At 43.3% G+C, this 21524-nt stretch overlaps 1 protein-coding gene across 2 annotated transcripts in view; it reads right to left on the bottom strand.

Annotated features, from left to right (window-relative positions):
• The window catches only part of THO2, a 147722-nt gene extending 132184 nt beyond the window's left edge, over positions 1–15538 (bottom strand). Inside the window, exon 1 of one of the 2 annotated variants that reach the window (XM_086525454.1) lies at positions 15187–15538. In XM_086525454.1, the coding sequence (XP_086381580.1) occupies positions 15187–15312 (126 nt within the window). In that variant the 5' untranslated portion in view covers positions 15313–15538. The remainder of the gene's footprint in view (positions 1–15186) is intronic. The other variant, XM_086525455.1, reaches the window with a different exon arrangement.
• Between the last annotated feature and the right edge of the window lie 5986 nt (positions 15539–21524).

A 21524-nucleotide genomic window follows, 5' to 3' on the forward strand; every position in this document is an offset into this window, starting at 1 on the left:
CACCAGATTGGCCCCTAACTTAGGCGCCCCTTTCGGTATTTCTTTATTGCTTAAAAGAGGGAATAAACGTTGTGGTTCCCTACAAGCTGCCCCGCACAAGCTCGGCTGAATTTCAACTCTTCCAGCCCGATTTCGGCAACATAACTGTACTAGGACCCTTCACAGTCAATATTCCCACACATTGACTGACTTTCCCGACGCATACGAGCACTTTGCAAAACCTGGCGAGAATCTGCAGCACGCTGAATTCTCTGTTTTCAGCCCCGAAAATGCGCCAAATCACCTGTACAGCGGTCCCCTCGAGTCCCCCAACCTCCTGGGGTATTAGGGACCGTTTAGGGCCAAAAACCTAAACCTGCAAAAATACACAGCAGGCTGTAATTTACTGTTTCGGGCTCCGTTTCGCGTGCCGGTCGCATCCGTAGCAAGTCCTCGAGCTCCCGCACCTGTAGGGCTACTTGCCCTTTGAATCAGACGAGATTTCTGGCGTGAAACCTCTCCGAATTCACCTGTACCTGCGGGGGGATTAGCCGCTAGCTAATCCAGTACCTGTGCAAGAGGCTCTAGCCTCGGCAATCGCGCATGAACCCACACAACTATACATTGGTCAAATGAAAAGTCCACTAGAGGGGCATAACATACTGCCATAGGGGAGAGAGAGGGCAGTGCGTAGCGTGCAGGGTATCACTCCTGGCACCGCATTGAGCATAAGAGGGAAAGCAAGCACTCCATAGCTCTTAACCTGTGACAAAATCTGAAAATGAGCCTCTCCCAGCTTAAAATTCAGCGCCACCTTCTCTTGCATGAGGAAAGTGCACCAAAATGTGCCACTTGGCGCATTTACAAGCATTTTCCCGTTTCGGGGTTGCCGCCTAAAAATCTCCCAACCGGTTGCCCAGTTGACTTCACGGCAGAGTAAGAAAATGTTGCCCTTGTCATTCCGGAGGTAATGACACAAACACATTTTCAGGTCCCAAAATAGCATTTCCCTAAATTTTAGGAGATGCTGCCATTGTATCTTTCTAGGTCATCCGACCCTCTTTCTACACCGTAGCCACACCCAGAATTGAAATGTAGCCTCTGTAGCAAAGGATTCCATTTTGGCTAGTCAATGACCCCACTTTGGCTAACCATAGTCTTTGTCCAACCTTAGTGCTCTCTTACCCTCAAGCCTGGACTCCCTCTGGGCAGTTCCACACTGGCTATGCAATGCAGGGCAGTTAGATTTCCCGAGGGGTGTTTCCAAAAAGTGAAAGTAAATAGATAATAAGAAAGAAATCAACAAAAAGGATAGATAGTAGTCACACGCTGGTGACAGCCTCCCTTTTATAATGGTAACCAGCCACATTGGCTGGTTTCACACTACGTTCGCCCGGACACTGGACGCCCATCCCGACGGCGCCTAGACTAGATCCCCTCTCCTGTGAGCAGGACATAACATACTCCCCCATTAAGAACCATTGATGTCCTCATCAATGAAGTGGGGATACTGAGCTTTCAAAGCTCTAACTGATTCCCAAGTGGCGAACCTTTCAGATTGACACTTCCATTTAATTAAGTACTCTTCATAAGCCTTTTGGCACGAATGACGGGTACAATGATCTAAAATTGCCTCCAGATTTGTCGCTCGAGCTAGCTGATTACAAAGAGAACCTAGATTTCCACATATACGCCTAAATAGAGTAAATGTTATTTCAGAAATTCCATGGTTTTATGATAAACAAGACTCATTGTATTTAGACTATGTACATCACTCTCTTGTTTTTGTTAAGCAGGACATGCCTCATGTATCTGTTTCGCTTTGTAATCAAATTTCTGTAAATAATGGTTTTGCAATACCAATTGTTACTACTTTGGAAATGTATAAAGAAACAAAGTCTTCTGATGTTGGCTTTTATCAATGTGTACCATCTACTTGGTTTGATTCATTAGTGCTTGATACTTCTGTCACTAAATTTCGTAAAAATGTTTCATGTTCTTCTATTGAACTTGAGGATTCCGACAAATCCAACCTTATCCGAGAAATCATGACTGATTTCAAGGATGTCTTTCTTGATGATCTACCTCCTCGCTTGCCACCTTCGAGAGGTGTAGATCATGGCATTGAGCTGGTGGCTTGTAGTCAGCCCTTCTCAAAGCAGCCCTATCCGTTTAGTAAAACCGAGGAGGACAAGATTCAACGGCAGCTGACATAGGTTGTGTTCGGCCAAGTAAATCCCCGTGGGGAGCGCCAGTTTTACTTTCTCGAAAGAAGGATAACACTATGCGCTTCTACGTAGATTAGAAGGGGTTGAATAAGCTCACTGTCAAGAACAAGTAACCACTCCCACGCATGGACGATCTGATAGATCTGCTCCATGGAGCGTTGTATTTTACAAAGATAGACCTACGATCAGGCTATCACCAGATACGGATCAAACTGGAAGATGTTCCCAAAACCGGTTTCCATACGCGTTATGGTCACTATAAGTTTTTGGTCTTGCCTTTTGGTTTGACCAATGCTCCATCTACGTTTCAGCAGATGATGAATGATCTGTTGAGACCGTTTCTAGGCAACTTCGTTGTTGTATTTCTCGATGACATCTTGATCTACAGTCAAAGTTTGTCTGAGCACTTAGCGCATATATGCGTTGTTCTCTAAGTACTAAGAATTGAGAAGCTTCACATCATTACTAGCGATGGAATTCGCGCCGACTCTAAAAAGTTAGATAAAGTGCGAAATTGGCCCATTCTGAAGAATGTGCGCCAAGTAAAGTCCTTTTTAAGCTTTACAGGATTCTTTCGCAAATTTATCAAGGATTACTCTAAAGTTGTTGCTCTACTTACGCAACTTTTAAAAGGAGGGGCGAAAGGGCCAAAGACTTCGGGGCCTCACCATAAAGGTAACCCCCCCATTGTCTCAAATGAGCCTCTCGATGAGAGCTTTTGGACACTAAAGCACTTGGTGACTACTGCGTCAATATTGCACATTGTGAATCCTAGCAAACCGTTTGTGGTTGAAACGGGTGCTAGTGATTATGCCATTGGTGCCGCATTATACCAAGATGGATGTCCTGTTGCGTTTGAAAAGTAAGGAAATTTCTGACGCTGAGATGCATTATCCAACGTATGAGAAGGAGCTTTACGCCATAATTCACGCCTTGAGGAAATGGCGACACAACTTGTATGGCTCTACGTTTGTTGCATAGACAGATCATCACTCCTTGCACTATGTCTGTGATCAGGGTGATCTCAGAGGCCGGAAGGCTAGATGGGTTGAGCTTAGGCAAGAGTTTGACTTTGAGATCGGTTATAGAAAAGGATCCATCAATTGAGTTGTAAGGTGCAACGGATTTGAATGTTGAACTTTGCTCAAGATGAGTGCTCCGAACTGTGCTCAAGGTTCCTTTTACTTACGGAAGGGAGAGCCTTCCGTTCCTTTAGTGAGAGTGCAATGGACACAAACAAAGTGGATGAACACTGTGAATGAAGGTGCTGAGACTGAGAGATAGAGAGAGAAGAATGACACCAGAATGTTGTCAAAACCCTCCTCCAAAGGCCTCACTCTCTATGGCGAGAGCGGTCTACTTATGATTGCACAGATCTCTACAATGCTTGGACTTGCCGACGATGAGGACGACGACGAGACGGGCTGAAATCTGCGAATGCTAAGGGCTGAAATCTGCAAATCTTTATCGGCTGAATTTTGACTCTATGTCGATGGCGACGATGCGACGACGACGCGCTGAAAACGCAGATGCTGAAATCTGCGTTTTCCGGGCTGAAACTGCAAACTTCGCGGAATCTGACCGTGCGGCGAGGATCTGCGGCGAGAAGGTGAGATCTGCGAGGTTTGGGGGTCGTTCTGCTGTGAGTAAGTGTTGGAAACTGAAAACGCTGATGCTTCTAACTGTTCCGTCGCGAAGATCTACAAAAATGTTGAGGTTGATCTACAAACCAAAAACACTAGGGCTGAATTCTGCTTTCTAGTGCAATCTGCTATGGATCTACTGATGCAACTGCTAACACTAGGGCTGAACTCTCCTCTACTGTCGCCAGGCTAATGCAGATGCAAAAACGTTGGCTGATCTGGATTCTTGATGGAAAACGCTAGCCTTGTGCTGTGTTGCAAAAACGCTAGGCATCCAATGCTCATGGGGGGGTCATGTTGAGAAGTTGCCTTTTGAACAAACTGTTCCTGCTGCCTCTTCTGCCAGAAAGTGCTAGTGCTAGGTTTCTATATATACAAACTTAATAAAATTGCCCTACCTAGTTCCCAACAAAAGTCACTTAAAAATAATAAGTGAAAAATGTCAAAAATAGGTTAAAAAAATAGGTCTTCTGCACTGTAAAATGCTTCTGATGAAATCTGATTGAAAACTGATGGTCATGTTGTGTGCAACCAGAGGATATGCATCTAATCTAAGTGTCTGGACATGCACGGTCTACGAACAAACTCACAAAAGTGCCAGATCACTTCCTATTCTAGACTGACTTGATTGAACTGAACCCTGGTCATGTTGTAGCTTGTCCACGGACACATAGGGTTGGATGTGTCACGTGACATCCCCTCCTTTTCAAAGTGAGGTACTGGTACCGAACTGTATGGCATCGAGGGAGATCGCCAATAACATCCGGAATCTTGGAAAGGACGCCGGCCCACTCTGATGTGTGGGTCGTGCGATACTTGAACTTCATAAAGGTCTGCAACGCTTGCTTCTTTGGGCCACGCAGAAAGCGACACAAAGTCTTCTAAGTCTCCTTCAATGCTTCAACTTTGTCTATGGACGTAGGTCCATCTTCTTCAAGAATCTCCGAGGATGAAAATTCCTGAAACCACTTCCAACACAAAAACATGAACATACCCATTCCATGTAAAGTGACTGGAAAAATACTACTCTTCTGAAGAGCCTGTGCATGCAATGTAGATGAACAAGGTGACGGAGTGGCAAACCGTTCATCAAACACTCGCAAACCATGGGGTCTAATCTTGACTTTCTGATCTAAATCAATCAACTGTGGAAAATCACAATGGAAATGCCGATGCTTGATGCTCAATCCTTCTTGTGCTCTTTCGGAAACTGTCTCATGCCAAGGAAGAGACATAGAATGTGAGTTCCTTGGGTGCGTACTTTTCAGCTTTTCATGAGAAATCCACATACATCCGTGCTCATTCATAAGAGAATCGTGTTCATCGTGCAATATGGCATGCCTGTGAAAAGGGATCACATAAGGACGGTGACTAAAATACAGGAAAGCATCACGAATGAAACACTCGAACAATGCATGCTGACTAATCATTCGTACACATAATACTTCCTGTGAGTGTTCTTTGGACCTAGGCTCGAGAGTCGAGATCGGTTCTTCGTGTTTGATCAAATCTTCCTGTGGGGGTTCTGTGGACCTCGACTCGAGAGCCAAGATCGGTTCTTCATGATTGATCAAATCTGCAATGAGGTTAACTTCACTAGAAAAAGTATCAACTAACCCATCATTCTTGTGAACAATCACATCATCGTCATACAAATCATCATGCTCGTGAGAAATCACATCTTGATCATGCAAATCATCATGCTTGTCATTGTCATCCAAATCATTATGCTGGTCATTGTCATGCAAATCCTGTGTGTCGTGCTTTGGAGAAGAAGAGATTGAGAGAGTCTCCTTTTCCCGTATCTCTTGCATCTGTGCCTGCACTTGAGAAAAGAATCAGAACAAGGCGGCTCTCCTTCCGTTGTCTGCCCTTACACACCGCAGATCAAATCCCAAACCTCGCAAATCTCACCTTCCCGCAGCAGTTCCTCGTCGCACGGTCAATTTCCTCAAGGTTTACAGTTTCAGCCCGGAAGACTCAGCATCTGTGTTTTCAGTGCGTCGTCGTTGCATCGTCGTCATCGCCGTCGTCACCGACATAGAGTCAGATTTCAGCCCTTAGAGTTTTCAGATTTCAGCCCGTCTCGTCGTCGTCCTCATCGTCGTCAATGACCGGGCTTGCATACCCAGCAGCCCCCCCTCAAGCCCAAACTACTGACAATGGACTCGACACAGACAGACCATGGCAGAGTTCATTCACCTGAAAAATGAGTAGAAGTCCCCCCCCTTGACAATCTTGACAATAACATAGGTGTGTGTGTGTACTTTCCTCAAACAACCATCAGCGTGAGACAGACCAAAACTCGACCAAACAACAAAGGGTGGTCTTACCATTTTATTTATGGAAGTGTCTATAACCCATACAATTATTAAGAAATAACTGACATAATGAAAACATGAAGACGGACTAAAAAAAACTATAGGATATCACTTTCTACGAAAAGCATTGGTGTTGCATCGTCTTCATCACCTTCAACCATTTGCATGATGATAAGCATGATAATGATGAGCATGATGATTTGATTGACAATGATTTGCATGATGATTTGGATGACACTGACAAGCATGATGATTTGCATGATCAAGATGTGACTTCTCACAAGCATGATGATTTGCATGAAGATGACGTGATTGTTCACAAGGATGATGAGTTAGTTGATGATTTTTCTAGCGAAGCTAACCTCGTTTCAGATTCGATCAATCACGAAGGATCGATCTTGGCTCTCGAGCCTAGATCCAAAAGCACCCTTCAAGAAGAACTGATCTTGGCTCTCGAGCCTAGGTCCAAAGAACCCTTACAGGAAGTACTATGTGTTCGCATGATTGGTCAACATGCATTGTTCGAGTGTTTCATTTGTGATCATTTCCTGTATTTTAGTCAACGTCTTTATGTGATCCCTTTTCCTAGGCATGACATATTGTACGTTGAGCACATTTCATTCATAAATGAGCACGAATGTATGCGGATTTTTCGTGAAAAGCTAAAAAGTATGCATTCACGGAAGTCACATTCCATGTCTCTTCCTTGGCATGACACAGTTGTAGAAAGAGCACATGAAAGTATGAGCACCAAGCATGGGCATTTCCGTTGTGAATTGCCACAGTTGATTGCTTTAGATCAAAAGCGAAAGATTCGATCTCATTGTTTGCGTGTGTGTGGTGAACGGTTTGGCATTCCGTCTCTTTGTTCATCCACCTTGCATGCACAATCTATTAGGACAACAAGATTTTTTCCACTCACTTTACATGGAATAGGTATGTTCGTGTTTTTGTGTTGGAAGTGGTTTCAAGAATTTTTCAGCCCGGAAGATTTCAGCATCTGCGTTTTCAGCGCGCCGTCGTTGCATCGTCGTCATCGCCGTCGTCACCGACAGAGTCAGAATTCAGCAGTTAAAGATTTGCAGATTTCAGCCCTTGGAGTTTTCAGATTTCAGCCCGTCTCGTCGTCGTCGACATCGTCAGCAAGTACAAGCATTGTAGAGATTTGTGCAATCATAAGTAGACCGCTCTCGCCATAGGGGGTGGGGCCTTCGGAGGAGGTTTTACGTCTCTGGTGTCGTATTCTCTTCTCTATCTCTCAGTCTCATACACGTGCACGCACAGTATCCATTCACTTTGTTGTGATCATAGCACTTTCCTTAAAGAACGGAAGGCTCTCCCTTTCATAAGAACTAAAAGGAACCTTGAGCACAGTTTGAAGCACTCATCTTGAGCAAAGTTCAAACATTCAAGTACAAGCATTGTAGAGATTTGTGCAATCATAAATAGACCGCTCTCGCCATAGGGAGTGGGGCCTTCGGAGGAGGGTTTTACGTCTCTGGTGTCGTAATCTCTTCTCTATCTCTCAGTCTCATACACTTGCACGCACAGTATCCATTCACTTTGTTGTGATCATAGCACTTTCCATTAAGAACGGAAGGCTCTCCCTTTCATAAGAACTAAAAGGAACCTTGAGCACAGTTCGGAGCACTCATCTTGAGCAAAGTTCAAACATTCATTCCGCTGCACCTTACAACAACACCAGAATGTTGTCAAAACCCTCCTCCGAAGGCCCCACTCTCTATGGCGAGAGCGGTCTACTTATGATTGCACAAATCTCTACAATGCTTGGACTTGCCGACGATGTCGACGACGATGAGACGGGCTGAAATTTGAGAATGCTAAGGGTTGAAACTCTGCAAATCTTTATCTGTTGAATTCTGACTCTATGTCGATGACGATGTCGATGGCGACCATGTGATGACGACGCGCTGAAAATGCAGATGCTGAAATCTGTGTTTTTCGGGCTGAAAATACAAACTTCGCGGGATCTGACCGTGCGGCGAGGATCTACTGCGGAAAGGTGAGATCTGTGAGGTTTGGGGGTCGTTCTGATGTGCCCAAGTGCTGGAAACTGAATACACTAATGCTTCTAACTGTTCCGTCGTGAAGATCTGCAAAAATGCTGAGGTTGATCTGCAAACCAAAAACACTAAGGCTGAATTCTGCTATCTGGTGCAATCTGCTATGGATCTGCTGATGCAACTGCTAACGTAGGGCTGAACTCTCCTCTGCTGTCGCCAGGCTGATGCAGATGCAAAAACGCTGGCTGATCTGGATTCTTGATGGAAAATGCTAGCCTTGTGCTGTGTTGCAAAAACACTAGGCATCCAATGCTGAGGGGGGGGGGTCCTGTTGAGAAGTTGCCTGTTGAACAAACTGTTCATGCTGCCTCTTCTGCCAGAAAGTGCTAGTGCTAGGTTTCTATATATACAAACTTAGAAAAATTGCCCTACCTAGTTCCCAACAAAAGTCACTTAAAAATAATAAGTGAAAAATGTCAAAAACAAGGAAAATAGGTCTTCTGCACTGTAAAATGCTTCTAATAAAATCTGATTGAAAACTGATGGTCATGCTGTGTGCAACAAGAGGATATGCATCTAATATAAGTGTCTGGACATGCACGGTCTGCGAACAAACTCACTAAAGTGCCAGATGACTTCCTATTCTAGACTAACTTGACTGAACTGAACCCTGGTCATGCTGTAGCTTGTCCACGGATACATAGGGTTGGATGTGTCACGCGACACGAGTTGCCGATGCACTCTGCAGGATTCCTAAGGTTAATGCCTTGTCTATGGCTGAAATCTCGACGGATTTTTCTCTCTCCGAGGGCTATGTCATTTCGATAGCCATTTTGGCAAGATATGGAACGAGGTCAAAGCGGGGCACGACTCGTGTACAGGCTTGGGTGGTCCGGAGACCCAAGTGAGTCGTGTTGGAGAAACGAGACAGCGACAATATTCCATTAGAGGTGGACTATTGTTCAGAAATGGAAAAGTCTGCGCGCAGGAAATCGATGATGTCCAACAAAGGATTTTGTTCGAATGCCACGATGTTCCTAGCGCTTGGCACCCAGACATCCAAAGAAATTTAGCTTTGGTCAAGCAATATTTCTATTGGCCAAGGATGCACTCTTACATAGAGAGCTATGTGAAGAGATGCGCTCAGCGTCAGGTCAATAAGGCAGAGCGCCTTAAGAAAGCTTGCCTGCTACATCTATTGGAAATCCCAAATGCAAGTGGCAAAGTATTTCCATGGACTTCATCGTTGGTTTGCCAAATACTAGTCGAGGCAATGACGCCATTTGGGTTGTGATCAATAGACTCAAAAATGGCAAAATTTATACCAATAAAGTCGACAGTAAAAAGCCACGAGTTGGCGGTCTTATTTATCGACCAACTTTACAAGCTGTATGGTCTGCCAAAGGATATCGTCAGTGATCGAGATACTAAGTTCACTAGCCGATTTTGGCGAGACGTGTTTGCCCATCTTCAGACGAAGTTGAGTATGTCGTCTTCTGACCATCCTATGTCCGACGGACAAACTGAGAGGATGAATCATGGACAATGGGTCTATCTAAAGATACCAAAGATTCCAAGACCATGCGAACCGGAAAGCATTATAAGCTTTCAGCAGCTAGATATTGTGGTCCATTCTTGGTCACGAAGAAAATTGGCCAAGTTGCCTATAAACTTGCTCTTCCTTCGGATGTTAATGTACATCCTGTGTTTCATGTCAGCCGCCTTAGAGTAAAATTGGGCGAAGCGGACGTTGTTGTGCCTATCGAGGAAAATCTATGGCAAGATATGCAAACTGAGTATATTTCTCGAAACCAGAGGCAGTTTTAGATCATCGTACCCGTCATTCGCACCAAAAGGCTTATGACGAGTACTTAATTAAATGGAAGGGTCAATCTGAAAGGTTCGCCACTTGGGAATCAGTTAGAGCTTTGAAAGCTCAGTATCCCCACTTCATTGATGAGGACATCAATTGTTCTTAAGGGGGGAAGTATGTTATGTCCTGCTCACAGGAGAGGGGATCTAGCCTAGACGCCGTCGGGATGGGCGTCCAGTGTTCGGACGGACGTAGTGTGAAACCAGCCAATATGGACGATTATTGTTATAAAAGGGAGGCCAAGGCCTCATTTGTAGTTATCGACCCCCACTGGCACTCTGTGGTTGGCCCACGAGGCTAGGAGTGCGCAAGGTCACCTCGAGGAGGTGAGGCCGGGTGGTATGGGACGCTCGGTCTTACAGGTGCACGCCTACGTCCTCGAACGTTGGCCCTAGCAACGGGGAGCTGCCGAATGGTGGCTATGGTCGGGTGGTTCGTCCGACGCGTGTCTATAGGCGGTCCATGTAACCGGGAGATCCACTCCTCTTGTTCGTTTCAGTCTAGGGCTAAATTTGCAATTGTGCCGGTGGCGACAATGATGACGGCGGCGACAACGACAAGGCTATGCAGTGGCTGAAATCTGATAACGCTGGCTGATTTGACGGCGATGGGCTGATTTCCGGTGAAGAGCTACTGCGGGAAATGGTGGCGTATCGCGAGGCTAAAGGCTGAAAACTGCTGGGGATCTGGTGTTTTCCTTAGGGCTGAAAAACATTGGTGCTACTATTGGCAAAAACGCTAGGCTTCTACTCTGGGTCTGAGAGTCTCTTATGCTCTACTCCTCTACCTTGAAATGAGGGCGCTCGGCCTAGAATATAGGAAATTCATGTTGGGTCGAGCAGCTACAGGCCAGCCCCCATGATTTGGTTTAATTACTAAAATTTACTTTTAAAATAAGAGGTGGTTCACGCGTGCGACAAGAGGTGCTTCCCACGCGGTGAAATGCTTATGTTGGGGTATTGATGCTCATGTTGGGTACTAACGGGTTGTGCAATCAGAGGGTATGTAGCTACTATTAAGTGCCTGGACTTTACTTTCAAAGGGCAACAATATGATGTAGATCCAAGTGCTAGTGATTGGCCTATACCAATGATCAGTCACGTCACTGCCAAAAGAGAAACAAAGAAGTGTCTTTCAACTTACTTGATTTTTGTCAAAGACACCGGGATGAGTGGTGAAAATATCTTGTCAAATTTAGATAAAGATTGGTTAACTTCTCTTAATCAGTATCAAGATTGTTTTACTAACACTCTCCCAAATGAATTACCCCCTGAAAGATTGGAAGATCATCGTACCGATCTAATTCCGGGCAGGTCACCCCCAAATCAGCCATCTTACAAAGTTAGTCTCTTACAACAAGAAGAAATCCTTACACAAGTAAATGAACTTCTCAAGAAGGGTCTTGTTTGATCTAGTACTTCTCCTTACTGTTCACCAGCTTTGCTTGTTCAGAAGAAAGAAGGCACTTTTCGAATGTGCATCGATTATCGTTCTCTAAACAAGATTACGATTAAGAATAGATTTCCGATTCCCTGAATTGATGATATCTTAGACAAGCTACAAGGGGCACAAATTTTCAGCCACATAGATCTCAAGAGCGGCTACCATCAGATTCATATTGCTCCTGAAGACATACGTAAGACTGCATTCCGAACAACTTTCAGATTGTACGAGTTTCTAGTAATGCCTTTCAACCTTACTAACACTCCAGCAACTTTCAATCGAATGATGGAACGAATTTTTCATCCTCGTCGATAGTTCACAAGAATCTTCTTTGATGACATTCTAGTCTTCTCTCACACACATGTGGAACACAAACAAAACCTGCAGACTGTGTTTGAAGAATTGTAGCAATATAAACTTCAAGTTAATAATAAGAAGAGTGAATTTTTCTTGACAGAGATTCACTATATGGGACATTGTCTCCCATAATCAAGTACGCATGGACCAACAAAGGTTCAAGATTGGCCACAACCTGCTTCGGTTCATGATGTCCAAAGTTTCCTTGGTCTTTGTTCCTACTACAGATGCTTTATTCGCCATTACGCTCATGTAGCTGCACCTCTCCGTGATCTCACAAAGAGAACGATATCTTTTGTATAGGGGGCTAAGTAGAAGGAAGCTTTTGAAAAGCTTAAGTACCTTCTCATCCATGGGCCCATCCTTATTGTACCTGATCTCCGAAAGCCATTTGAAGCACATTGCGATGCTTCAAGCAATTGCATTGGCTCAATTCTTAATCAAGAAGGCCACGCAATAGCTTATGAAAGTAGACGACTTCGTGATGCGGAGCTTCATGGTTCCATCTAAGAAAAGAAACTCATGACAGTTATTCATGCTCTCTCAGTTTGGAAACACTAGCTTCTGGGAGCAGATTTTACGATCAAGAAGGATCATCAAAGTCTTTGACACGTTCTCTCTCAACACAAGTTGTCAAAGAAATAGGTGCGATGAGCCAATTCTCTCTCCATGTTTCACTTTCAAATTCTACACACTTCTGGAAGTAAGAATGTGGTGGCAGATACTCTCTCTCGACGGCCCCAAGTAAATGCTATAACAAGTATACATTATCAAGAATTGGAATCTCTACCCGAGATGTACCCTGAAGACGCCGATTTTGGTGAACTCTGGTAACACTTACAAACTAGTATAGAAATCTCTCCCTACTCTATTAAAGATAGTTACCTTTATTTTCATCAAGCTCTTTGTGTGACGAAAGGTCATGGATGAAGCACATACTTCTCCTTACGAAGGACACAGAGGCATAATGTCCACGACACAAGCCTTAGAAAGATATTTTTATTGGCCAAAATTGTGAGCTGTCATAGACAAATATGTCAAAGAATGTGTACCATGCCAAAAAGCTAAGCATGATCACCATAAAACTCCTAGCTTACTTGTAAGGTGCAGCGGAAGTGAATGTTGAACTTTGCTCAAGATGAGTGCTCCGAACTGTGCTCAAGGTTCCTTTTACTTACGGACGGGAGAGCCTTCCGTTCGTTAAGTGAGAGAGTGAAATGGACACAAACAAAGTGGTGAACACTGTGAATGAAGGTGCTGAGACTGAGAGATAGAGAGAGAAGAATACGACACCAGAATGTTGTCAAACCCTCCTCCGAAGGCCCCACTCTCTATGGCAAGAGTGGTCTACTATTGATTGCACAAATCTCTACAATGCTTTGGACTTGCCGACAATGAGGACGACGAGAAAACGGGCTGAGATCTGAAAACGCTAAGGGCTGAAACCTGCAAATCTTTATCTGCTGAATTTTGACTCTATGTCGATGACGACGATGCAACGACGACGCGCTGAAAACGCAGATGCTGAAATCTGCGTTTTCTGGGCTGAAACTGCAAGCTTCGATGGATCTGACTGTGCGGCGAGGATCTCTTGCGGGAAGGTGAAATCTGCGAGGTTTGGGACTTCTACTGCGGTGTATGACTGCTGAAAACTGAAAACGCTGGTGCTTCTCGATGTTTCGTCGCGGTGAATCTACAAAACGCTGGTTTGCCTGCTGCTCCAAAACGCTAGGGCTGAAAACTGTCCTAGGGGATCTGTTGGTCTTGTTGTCACCAGGCTGCTGCAATGCAAAGCGCTAGGACTGATCTGCAATTGAAAACACCAAGGCTGGTTCTGTGGGAAAAACGCTAGGCCTTTGCTGTGATGCAAAAACGCTAGGGCATCTTGGGGGGGTCTTGCTGAGAAGGTGCCTGTTGAACTCGAAGTTCTACTGCCTCTTCTACCAGAAATGCTAGCGCTAGGGTTTTCTTATGTACTTGCTTAGTGAATTTGCCCTACCCAGTTTCCAACAAAAGTCACTTAAAAATAATAAGTGAAAAATGTCAAAAATAGGGAAAATAGGTCTATGCACTGTAAAAATGCTACTAATGGGTTCTAACTGTAATCTGATGGTCATGCTGTATGCAACCAGAGGTCATGCATCTACTCTAAGTGTCTGGGCATGCACGGTCTGCGAACAGACTCACAAAAGTGCCAGATCACTTCCTAATCTAACTGAACTAAACCCATGTCATGAAGTAACTTGTCCACGTGCACATAAGGTTAGACGTGCATGTGACATCACTTCAGCCCCTACCGGTACCTCAAGTACCCTGGGAAAGTATTGCCATGGATTTTATAATGGACTTGCCACGAACCCCGAATGGAAATGATGCAATCTGGACTATTATAGACAGATTCGATAAGCAAGCTCATTTCGTTCTAGTAAGAAAGACCATTAAAGCTGATCACATGGACAATATCTTTCTGGCCCAGATTTTTAAGCATCATAGTATGCCTAAAACGATTATGAGTGATTGCGACCCACAAATGACCAGTAATTTTTGGCGAGCACTTTTTACAAACTTAGGAACTAAGCTCAAATTTTCTTCAGCTTATCATTCTCAGTCAAATGAATAAAGCGAAATCGCTAACTCCATAGTCCTACACATTTGAAAGTGCTATGTCACTGATAGCCAACGAATGGAAGGTGGCACGAGAGCACCGGGCGGGGGGGGGGGGGGGGGGGGGGGGACAACCAAAAGACTAGTCTCAAAGGCAAGGCACGCCCACAACGAACCCCTCTCTCCCCAAATCTAGATATGAAATGACCCTCAAAACACTGCTAAGTAACTTTCAATGTTAATAAACGACAAGCAATCTGATATACGACGAGAGCTGGAGAGAGCGAGAGTGCCGGAGAGGTTGTCACTAACAGCAACGCTATAGATTACACTTTTCATGGCGGTCCCCTCTAGGGAATTTTGTATAGATATTCTCTCTCGCTAGTTGTGAAGGGACGAAGAAAGTCTTAAAACAGTAATAGTCAATCTTGATAACTGGCTAGATAAATATAATTAACGCAACTGCATCCAGCAAAGACAGATAAATCAAAGAACAGTGCAAGTTTGGAGCAAAGCATGAGAAAGTTCCTACTATTTAAGATGCATTAGCTTCTCAATTAGCACATAAATCAACTTAGGATGTGATCAAACAGAGTGAGGCCATTTTTTGTGTCTGTTCTTGTCAACGCAGATAGAAGCAACCCATCAGAGCCAGAGGATTGGTATAGCAGCGTTAGTTATGATCAGCAATACAGAAAGAACAAGAGTACTTACCACCGTCCAGCAGAGCTCATAGATGAAGCGTGCGGCGGGCACCTCGACATGGAGGCTGTGCGCGCTTGATAAAGTCTTCCACAAGTGGATGTGTTCCTCGGTTATATACTTGCGCTCCAATGCCATTGTACAAACTGCAGTTCCTCAGAAGCGTACGCACAGGTCGCTCCACAGAGCTGCCTAAACAAGCTCTAACCTTTGGTTCGAGCGAGCTACGAGGTGGAATATGTCTGCAGGCACGCTACCGGAAGCCCTTGAGCACATAGTAAACCACATAGCACGGGGGCAGAGAGATTGTGGCGATTTTGGCGAAAGACCTTCATCGTATGAGTTCGACTCCCGGATTCATTCGGGCCAGTTTGAGGGAAGGGAGGGAGGCGGGTAGGGATAACATGATCTATAAACTTAACACACACACACTTTAATAGTATGCGTCGATTTAGTGGTTAGAGTCAATCTCAAGGGAGAGAGGGGGCATGGGTTCGAATCCCGGATCCAACTACATTAGAATCTTTTGCATTCTCTAAATCCAACGATCACGATCAATCGACGATCGTGAGCCATTGATCCCACCTCCCTTAATGAGGTATCAATTAGTGACAACCCTCGCTTGGCAAGACACCCCATGTCCTGCTGCTCACCTATAAACTCCAATAATCACTTATTCATTCATTGGCTTCAACAATGGATAAAAGAGCTTGACATTGAGCAACCTCTTTGTTATAATGCTCCGCCCACTCCTTTGTGCTTCTCTTCTCTCCCTACTTCTCTCCATCTCGCATCTCCGATCATGTTTTGGCTTGTGGGCCCATAGGTTGTGGTGCTTATGTAACCTGAATTGGTATTTTTTGCACCAAATCGGAGCATTATACTCAAGTGTAGTAGTTTTATATGTCCCACACGGGTTTACTTGTTCAAAACATCTTGTTTGCCATCAAACCTTAACCCTCCTCTTCACTTGTGCGGCCATAGTAGTATAGCATCGCACCAATTGACTAAATATGTCAATTAGGTGAACAGAGAAATAAACCCTAACTTAGAGCACGAAAACTATATGGACATGCCACTACATTGGTGTTCTTGAGAGATGCAAGGTAAAATTGCATCACAATCTCTACCATTTATGCATCTTGACTTGCTCACTTGCAGGTTAAAATATATGTATCTATTACATGATTTCAACATAAAGACATTCTTTATTCCAAAAGAAGTCACTTTCTTTTAAGCTTTACACAGGGTATCATTTAAGGAGATTCAAAAAAGAAGGTATAGATTGAATAGGAAATGGGTGCACTATTAACTTGGAATATTCACAGATGAGGGATTTTCATAATAGCCCTTGGTGTATAAAGGAGTGGAAGAGATTTTGTGTGTTTTCACTTATTTGCTTCACATATAGAGTATGATGATTCAGTAGATGCTTCTATTGTTTGCTCGACGAGAAAAAAAAAATTTGATCAATACACGTTCCCGCACAAGGATATTTTTGGAGATGATCAACTTTGAACTTGAAGAGGGAGGTATTTTTGTATAAAGGAGAGCCACAAACAACAATCTAGGTTTCACGTAACCTATCTTGAGAATAGGTTTTGGAGGTGGGGGGGGGGGGGGGGGGGGGGGCATCCTACTATTACATTGTCAAGACCTTTTGAAAGCAAGGGAGAAAAGATGAAGATTGATATGGAGAACTAATCATGTACGTATGTGTAGAAGCATGTAAGGGAGACATGGAGTGAGAGAAAGAGATAAGGAGAGTTGGCAGAAGCACTATCATTCATATTCATTGTATATTCAATTCAAAGTTTCAATATGAGTTTCCTAACATTTGGACATTTGCAAGAGAAGAAGTTCAAGGAACATACAAACTACATGGTATATACCAAAGATGCATACCTTTTCTTATGCATTTTTTGTCAATGCATGCATGAAGGTGAGACAAGAAGTGAGCACGAGAGAAAACAGGCATCATCACATCCTTGACATGAGTATTATGCAAGCACATTGGAGACGAGAAGAAAGGTGGAGTGAAGAAGAAGAGGAACGATGAGATGTGTTTGACCATGTGTAATGGAAATGGCCTATGAACTTTGAGAATAGCAGAATTAAGAGAATTAGAGTGAGCATTTTTGTGAGATTACTTGGAGAACATAGATGGTGATCTTAATTGATCGTAGCAACATGAACATAGTACTTAATTAACTTGGCATGAACAATACTTTTGCAAGAGAGAGAGTATTAGAGAACATGACAATAGTTGAGGACCGGATTTACTTGGAGCCCGTCCCCCCTCCAAAAGGCGTTTGTATTATAGATTCTCACATCAAGAGAGACTTGGAACAATACAATCTTTGTGTTCCTTGTGACCTTGGTGATGCTATGAAGATGGAAAGCTTCATGCATCATGAGCGTAACATAAACTTTGCAAAAAGCACTAACTATCCCAAACCTCAGTCCCAAGGCCTCAAACACCTTCAAAGGTGGAGAGAGCTAGCGGGGAATGAGGGTAGGGAAGAGGAAGAAGAATCGTTCATAAGAGAAAGAAATAGTTCCTCACTTATCATCACTCTTCTTACTTAGCATAGCATAATAGCATAGTAATGAAGATGAAGAAGATGGCAAGCTTAAGCATTGAAGCATGGCTCTTGGTTGGATTTGCATTCCATCGCCAAGAGTGTTGGTGTAGGCTCTCCATTTCTCAACAAGTTTGGAGAAGGAGATGGAGCTCTTACACTTTGCACTCCACACAATGAGAGAACGTGTGTGTGTGGGGGAGAGTATACCTCTCTCTCTCTCTCTCTCTCTCTCTCTCTCTCTCTCTCTCTCTCTCATATTCTTTAATTATATCATTTGGACATGTGTCCTCTTTTTCCTCTTTGAGAGCAAGAACTTAATTATTTATTTTTATGCATCTAAATTCTCATTGGACCCCTTTAAAGCCTATCCAATAGGATTCAAACACATCATGAGGGCCACACGTGGAGGATTATGAAATGAGTCTTTTATGCTTCTTAAGTCATTGGTTTGAATTTGAACACTTCAAGCACTTAGTCAATTAAGCATGGAAATGCCAGCAAAGTGAGCAATATGAAATTTAAATTGCGAAAGAAGACTTGTCCACCTCATTTGTTTGTCGGAAATCTTGGTTTGCGTCATGAAGTTTTTGAGGCTTTGTGATCCATTCGTAGGATGAATAGAGCCCCCAAGAGATAGTACTTCCATGTGTCTAGGGCATGTAGAATAGCTAAAAGCTCTTTTTTTGTATATGCCCAAGACTCGTTCATCTGCATTGAGCCTTCGACTCTCATATGCTATGGCATGCCCTTCTTGCAGCAAAACTGCTCCAAGGCAATGACCACAAGCATCATATTGGACCTCAAATGACTTTGAAAGATCCAGAAGCATGAGGACTGGTTGAGAGATAAGCTTCTCTTTGCGCTTGTCAAAAGCATTTTGTTCTTTAGCAGACCATGAGTACTTAACGTTCTTCCTTGTTAAGTCATGCAATGGTCCTGCTATTTGAGAGAATTTTGCTATGAAGCGTCTATAGTATGCACACATATCAATAAAGCTTCTTAGCTCATGTAGATTCCTTGAATTAGGCCATGCTTTTATACCTTTAACTTTGATGAATTCATACATATACCATCTTGAGAGATAACGTGCCCTGAATCTTGAATCTCTCGTAGGAAAATTCACTTTTCTTTTGATTAATGAAAAGTGGCCTGAAGATTTTTATCCATCATGAGTTTGAATGCGGCTGGAGCATTTGCTAGGCCAAAACTTGTAACTTATCATATAGATCTTCTACCCGCGGCACCGGAAATCCTTTTCTTTTTAATAGTGATCCTATTTAGTGCTCTATAGTCTACACAAATGTGATATGTGCCATCTTTCTTTTGCACTAAAAGATGATCTCCTCTTGTTTAGCTTGTGAAACTCAATAAGGAGGTGTAATAGGCGGTGAGCTTCCTGGTAGAAGCTCTATTGCATGGTCATCATCCCCTTGTTTTGGAGGTATCTCACTAGGGATGTCATCAATGAAATATCCTAGAATCCATTTAGAAGATTAGACAACTCTCATTCCTCTTGATTCCCTTTATTGCTACTTGTGAAAACATTAGAATCATTTACAGATTATCTAGCAAAAATCGTATACGCAAAAATAGAGCTTTTCATTGACTTATCAAAAGCAAGCGTATTTACCAGGGATATGGTGTTCCTCGAATCATTTGCATCTATGTACATGCTATTTTCCTTGTAGTAGGTGAAATAGATTCTCCTTTCAGGGAACTTCATGTTGGTGGCCATGCGATTGAACCATGGTGCCCCTAGGATAGCATCCTCATGTTGGAGAGGAGAGATTAAAAAGTCTTCTTTGTCGACATAGCTTTGGACATGAAGCCTCAACTTCCCAATCAAGGGAGTAACGGATGCTTGCTATCCCTTGAAAGCTGTGTCAGCAGTTACAATATCTCCCATCTCAAAAGCTTGAATGCCCAACTTAGTGACCAACTTCATTGATATAAAGTTGTGAGTAGAGACAGGGTCAAATAAGATGACGGCATCATGCTCCCTTACTTTTCCCCAAGCATAGGAGAGGAATGAGCCTTTGCAATGAGTATCCTCTTTTGGAGCTTCAACCATGGAAGCTCTAGGAGTGTCATTGAGTACATTTCTTTTGGGGCAAGAACAATAACCATGTCCTTGCTCCCCACACTTAAAAGCATTTATGGTCTTTATGAAAGGTCTCTAATTCTTTGGGAGAGAGATTATTTTTACCTTTGTAAGCACTTTTCTTCTTGGCTTTGTTGTTGTTGGTGTTGGTGTTGCCTTGGGAAGAGTTTTGAGCATTACTCTTCCCTTTAGCTTCATTTTGATGCTTGTTTTCCATGGGCTTGAAATTTCTTCTCACCCCTTGTTGGAAATTGATCCTTGAAGCAACAATAGTGTGGTGGATGGCTTCGGTGATAGTGCTAGGCCATTGTGAGTTGATATACTCGGCCATTTCTTGAGGTAATACCGCACAAAATTGTTTCTTTTGTTCGATGAAGTCTATCATTTGAAAGAGTGTAGCTTTGAGATGTAAATTCCAAAACTTGTCTGCATATTTTTGGATAGACTTGTTGAAGAGTAGCTTCAAGCTCCGCCATTCGGTAAGCACTTTGCCCTTTGCATCGCTTGCAAGGAATTGCTTCATGATGGAAACTCGTAGAGTTTTCCATGTTTTTGGGGCCTCGCCATTGCTACGAAGGCTAGCCCACCATTGACAAGTAGATTTCTGGAAGTGCATAGCTACATGGTGTAGCTTCGAGGACTCCGTGAAGCCCTCGTCTCCAAAGACCGCATCAATTTGTTGGATGAAGGCATTGCAATACTTTGTTGGTGGCACCAAAGGTTCCATCATAGGTGAGAAATGAGATACTCTTTCATCCCTCTTTGAATTTCTTGAGCTTTTGGGACCTTCGCCCAACTAACCCTAAGGTCTTATAAGCTCCATTATATCCACGTTGCTCTTTGATAGACTACCTCCTTTTGGACCCCTATTGAAATGTAACCATCTCTCATCTTGGTCCCTTGCTGAGGTAAATCTAAAAGCACTTATTGCACATTGCTCTTCAGTAGATCGTCTCCTTTTGGACCCCTATTGAGATGCAACCATTTCTCCTTTTGGTCCCCTGTGTTGAGATAGGTTTAGAAGCACATATCTATATCCTAACTCTTGTTACCCTTTTATCTTCCCATGTTAGATGATCAATTTAATATGAGAAAATCATTTGGTAAAGTTAGATATCATAATTTACGACATTACCTCTCTCTTGAAATCATAGTCGACCTCGACTATGAGGTAGAGAAGATAAAGTTTGGTCATTAGTCCATGTTTCTTAGAGGGTAGAGGAACCCTTTTTACCCTAGGAAATCATTCCAGAATGGATGGCTAATCCATTTGGTGCTTGGGAGACTGAGCTGCCGCAAGCATGTCTGCTCTTTAGTCCATATCATACTTCCGAAGTAGAGTGACAAGTTCTACTTGGTGTTTGGGAGACTTCGTCACCACAAACATGATCCTAAGCATGCATATTTCTTAAAGTTTGTACACAATAAAATAAAGAGAATGAGTCTTATAAGACAAAAACATTGCATTTTATTTGCTTAATCTAGTGTAGCATTGTAAACATTGACAAGGTTCATATTATCCTTAAGCTAGGTTCCTTGCATCCATCTAGCATCTTTAAAAGGATAATTCTTAAACTTAACAAGATATCATTGGATAACGTTACCATTTCTTAGTACCTTGTCTTCCTGTCGAAAGATTGATTCGGGTTGCAACACCTCTTCTT

Source organism: Adiantum capillus-veneris, chromosome 12, assembly GCF_014529385.1.
Source record: "Adiantum capillus-veneris isolate H3 chromosome 12, ASM1452938v2, whole genome shotgun sequence".
Classification (NCBI taxonomy): domain Eukaryota; kingdom Viridiplantae; phylum Streptophyta; class Polypodiopsida; order Polypodiales; family Pteridaceae; genus Adiantum; species Adiantum capillus-veneris.